Source organism: Pistacia vera, unplaced genomic scaffold, assembly GCF_008641045.1.
Source record: "Pistacia vera cultivar Batoury unplaced genomic scaffold, PisVer_v2 Contig584, whole genome shotgun sequence".
In the NCBI taxonomy this organism is placed as follows: domain Eukaryota; kingdom Viridiplantae; phylum Streptophyta; class Magnoliopsida; order Sapindales; family Anacardiaceae; genus Pistacia; species Pistacia vera.
Genome location: NW_022196428.1, coordinates 181,270 through 186,227, shown reverse-complemented (window position 1 = coordinate 186,227; position 4,958 = coordinate 181,270). Strand labels below are relative to the sequence as shown.

The following is a 4,958-nucleotide window of genomic DNA, read 5'->3' as shown; positions in this document are numbered from 1 at the left end:
TTGTGGAAATTGTTTCAACCTGGAGGGGCTTCTAATCATTCAGGTTCTGTACATGTAACCTCTGGTTGCTTTTGTAATCAGGCAGAGAAAAGGCCAACTTTTGCAGCTTCTGAACAACCACTGCCTTTGATTCAGGAGTTATGCCACAAACGAAGACATTCCATGCAACCAGTCATCGAAAATATGGTCCTAGGAACTCATTCCTTAGATGAGCTCATTCACATGGCTATCTTATCTCAGCACTTTCAGGAACATACTATTGCTTCGTTATTTTCTCAAGCCATTGCCAAGCAATGGTCGATGGCAGCTAATGATGAATTAATAACTGCTACAAGTTGCCAGTTTTGTGGCAAGAGCTCTCAGCCATCTCATGCTTCCCCTTGTGAGACATCCTTTCATGATCACAGTCATACTCAAGTTTTAGATCAAAACTCTTCCATTTCAACCCTAGCATCGCCTGCAGATACAGTGCTGAACATAACGCCACCATTTTCTGAGAGCCAAAGGGACTCGTTTTCAATTGAAAGTAGAGAACCACTGCTCAATCGTCCTAGACTGATAGAGACATTTCTGGTGATAACTACCCAAGCAGCTCTAACATTACTGACAGTTGGGTCCGGTGGGAGCAACAACAACGCTTTGTCCCAAAATGCTAAAATCCTCGTGCGTTATGCTGCAGCTTGTAACATTATCGGGTTTGTTTGTTGCCTACTTGGTATCGTAGTATGCGGCCGCAAGCCTCGAATTGCAGCACAAATCACTACAGGAATAGGCTATATTGCGACCGTTTATGGATTTGTTGCGGTGATGGGCATGTTACTGAGAGATAACCTCAAGTTGCGGATCACTGCTGCTGCTTGCGCAGCATCATTTCCTGGTTTAGCATACGTATTTTTCAAATGAGAAAGAGAACTTTCTGTTAATATATTTCTAAATGATTCTGTTGGATATGAGTCAAAGCTATCTCCTAATAATATATGTTAGTCTTTTGTAAATAACATTATTTCAACATAATTCAAGAAATCCAGNCTTCCTGTTTCCACACTGTATTTCCCTCCTCCACTCTGCATGTACAAAAGCATATGAGTTTTGGAAAAAGTAGCTACAACATTTCTGTCAGTCTTTTTCTGATAATCTTTTAAGAGAATTTATTTATACTACATATATATAAGAATATCAGGATTTTATTTATTTATTTTTTATTCTTACCAAGTAAACAACATCCCTGGTTGCTATGGCAATGATATCAGCACAAGAGACGACCCCAGGGCAAAATTTCTCGACAGCATCCTTTACTGCATCAATAACTTCGTAACCCCTTACACTTAAATTCGGACCTGCAGTTTTCTCAGTGGAGTTTCCATCCAGGAGAATCGATGCATCGCATCCCTTTTTCACCATAAAGTACGATTCAAATTAGCTTATTCATATCATATAATGACATGTTTGGTAGCTAAAAAATTAAGATAACTTACATTGACAAAGCAGTCATGAAATTGCATCCGAATGAGAGCTGGTGCAATAGTTCTGTCTTTCAAAAACTTTACGGTAACAACGGCTCTAACAATAGACTCAACATCTAACAATCCACACTTTCCTCTATAAAACCCGACCTGAAGTGCGCCATCGCAATGCCCTGTAAGGTTGACAAAAATGAGGCCAAGGGCTAGAGCAAATGCAGCTACTGTTGACATCTTCATATTCTTTAGTTTTGGGATATACAAATTCGATCTATATATGAAAGCAAGTATTGGTTTCCTTTATATATCTAGGCATGCTAAAAGAACGTGAATAAAAAATGGAAACCTTGAGTGAACTGGAACTGCAAGTTGATTGGTGAGCACCACGATTTCACAATGAAGTTCCTTATTTTAGTAGAGTGATAAAACGTGCAGCCATGTAAACATTTATATATATAAAAACAATGCATACATGATAGAGTAGAGCTGTCACACGTTAGTAAAATATAAACATTATTTTGACTTTTGTATTGTTAATATGCATAGATATTATAATTTTTCCATTTAAGAAGTTAAAATATAGCTGAGAGAGGAATAGAGATGCATAGAATTTTAGCAACCTTTGACTTTAATGATCAAATCTCAGACCATTTCTGGTGTGGCCAATGACAGAACCCTGAAATTATGTTTGAGGGGCCAAAATTAATGTTTAATAAAGAGGCAAACCAAAGTAAAAACTAAAATTATTTAGGAAATTACATTTAAGGGGAAAAAAATGTAAGTTTAAGAAACATGGGGCAAAGTTAAAAGAGTAACTTTTATAGGATAAAATTGAAACTTTTTTTACATGAAATCTCAAGAAAATAATCTAAAGTCTGGAGTGGCAATGGCCATCCCACGCGTATCAGCAGTCTGCCATTGGGTGTGGCAACAAAAGAACCCAAGCTATAGATATAATACAACATGAAACGTACGTGTCTATGCATTACAAGTTTTGCATTCTTGATTTATAAGTTTCAAGTTATGAGTTTAGAAGTTTTATGTTCATGAATTGTTACGTTGATGTAATATAGCAAAGAACAACTGACTACTGATACAAACAGGGGTGGAGCCAAAAAATATTTCCTGGAGGGCCAAAATGCTATCTTCAATGAATAACAGGGCCATAAGTAATAAGAAAAGTTACATCTACTGGAGCTAAAGTGTTACCTTAAAAAACTAGGGGTGGCAAAAATGAGAAAAACTATATTTATAGGGGTTAAATTTTTATTTTTATACAAAATTTAAAGATTTTTGTGGGGCTTGGGGTGACCAAATCCTAAATGTAGCTCAGCCCCTGGATAAAAACAATAAATCTAACCAACACTACAGTCAATTGATGAATAAGATTACTACATCATTTCTATAGAATCAAACTTAATGTCTTCCTAACTTATACTAGATCAATAATAACAGGTTTGGTAGTGTAGATGGTAAAATCTACCCGGAATGTCGTAAGGATGATCTTGTGAGGACGAGGCCACTGACAATCTCGTAAACCTACAAAGACAAAAAAAGAGTGAACACGAAGCACTTGGGGACATCAATGTAGTGTCAATTGTAGGCACTCTGACGTTTAAGTGAGCACTATTGTTAGGAATTTAATAAGGCTAAGAGCGGGAAAGGTTTTACCAGGAGTGGTTAGCTAGGGCAGCTCTACGGTGATTATCAACGTAGAGTGGTTAGAACTAGACTTTACGGTGGGGGAAAAGTGGTGGTTCTTGGGAGCAAAAACTTAGTAAGCAAAAGAGAGGGTTTGTGATTGAATGAATAATGAGAGGCCTAGCCTCTGTTCATATAGTGAGCCAAGAAAGCTTAAGTCCTTATAGAATTAAGTGTTCTCGCAATAGGAGTTTGAGTAAACAAAAAACATGTAGTGTTAATCCATGTAGGAGTACGAGTATTAGTTCATGTAAGACTAGGAATCTTGGATGAACTAGGATATCTATGACACTTAGAGTCCTATGGAGTAGGATCTCTTGTAGGACTATGAGTCTTACATGGTGAAGCATCTGCATGAGACTTGAGTCTTGAGGAGTGAGGAGTCTTCATGGATCTAGACTCTTGAGGAGCTAGACTCCTAATTAGACTCGAAGTCATGAATGACCATTGGGCTTGACTCTTAGATGGGCTTGAAGGATAGTGTGGTCCAGATTGTTTGGGCCACCCAATTTGTGGAGTGCGCTTAGCATAGGGCCAACTAGAGTTGGGCCTTGGCACGAGGTCGCCGTTTGGGCTCTAGAGTGGAGCCATTTCACGAGATGGGCTTTGTCATGATGCCAACCCCAATTAGGCTTTTGGCATGAGCCCAACCAAAGTTGGTTCGAGGCACGAGATCGTCTATTGATGGTCTTCAAGAAGGAGTCAAGTACTACTGAGCTTATAAGAAGTCCAATGCGATTTTTTGCCCAAACAGTTTGTCCCCGCTCTTTAAGTTAAGGGGTACTTAACTTTAGAGAGTATTTCTAGCCAATTTCTAGCAGATGAATTGATGTGACTCGGTCCGTCCAAGTATGTGTTTAACCGAGTCTAGTGGAGCTAAAGAATTTGTTCCTTTGAGCAAACTTGTGTAAGGAGAAACGTAAATAACACCACTAGGTTCCACTCAACTCATTCCACCAAGTGGAGAGTGTTGGCTGAATGGGATGCAGCTGGTGTTGGAGATCATTCATTTTGTGAGGGCGAATGGCATGTGCTGAGTGGAGTGATGTGCAAAGCATTCTCATATGTTGGTGTTTTATTGTCGATTGTGAATACACATTAGCCGAGTGAGGCCGAATGAGGTCAAGTGAAACCTAATAAGGCCAAATAAGGCTAAGTGAGGTCAAATGAGGTCGAGTGAAGCCAAATGAGGTCGTGTGAGGGCATTTGGCCAAATGAGGTCGGTGAAGCCAGGTGAGGCCGTGTGGTCAAGTAAAGCCGTGTGGTCGAGTAAAGCTGTGAGGCCGAGTAATTCCGAGTGAGGTCGTGTGGCCGATTGAGGCTGAGTAAGGTTATGTGGCTGAATGAGGCTAAATGAGGCCATGTGGTTGAGTGAGGCTTAACGAGGCCAAATGAGGCCACATGAGACCATGTGACCAAAAAAGGCCGAATGAGGTCAAGTGAGGCCATGTGGTCGTGTGAGGTCGTATGGCCATGTGAGGCCATGTGTCGAACTCTGTAAGTTGCAATTTGTAGTTATTGAAGTTCGTTTGTCATACTGATTCGACTAGCAAGTGCTGAGCCGAGTGACATATGAAGGAAGTTATGTTATAAGCCTTGAAGCTTGTGGCACTCAACTAAACTCTTTCTTGAATGAATAGGACATGTCGAAGTTGTACCATCCATTGATGTTAAGTCGAATGGAGGGTTTTGCACTTTGGAGATCCATTGAAGGTAATGGAGCAACATTAGACTAGGACAAGTCAAATGTGGGTGTTTGAACAAGTGAAACAATGCCTCTCAAAGGGTAAGTCATCT

General features: G+C 39.8%; 1 protein-coding gene across 1 annotated transcript; it reads right to left on the bottom strand.

The window, feature by feature from the left end:
• Nucleotides 1-980: 980 nt before the first annotated feature.
• On the bottom strand, nt 981-1,694 carry LOC116109608 (peroxidase 60-like). Its single transcript, XM_031395840.1, has 3 exons — nt 1,476-1,694; nt 1,210-1,389; nt 981-1,064 (listed from the first exon to the last, which is right to left on the bottom strand). Exons 1-3 carry the CDS (start codon nt 1,692-1,694, stop codon nt 981-983), a joined length of 483 nt encoding a protein of 160 aa, XP_031251700.1.
• Between the last annotated feature and the right edge of the window lie 3,264 nt (nt 1,695-4,958).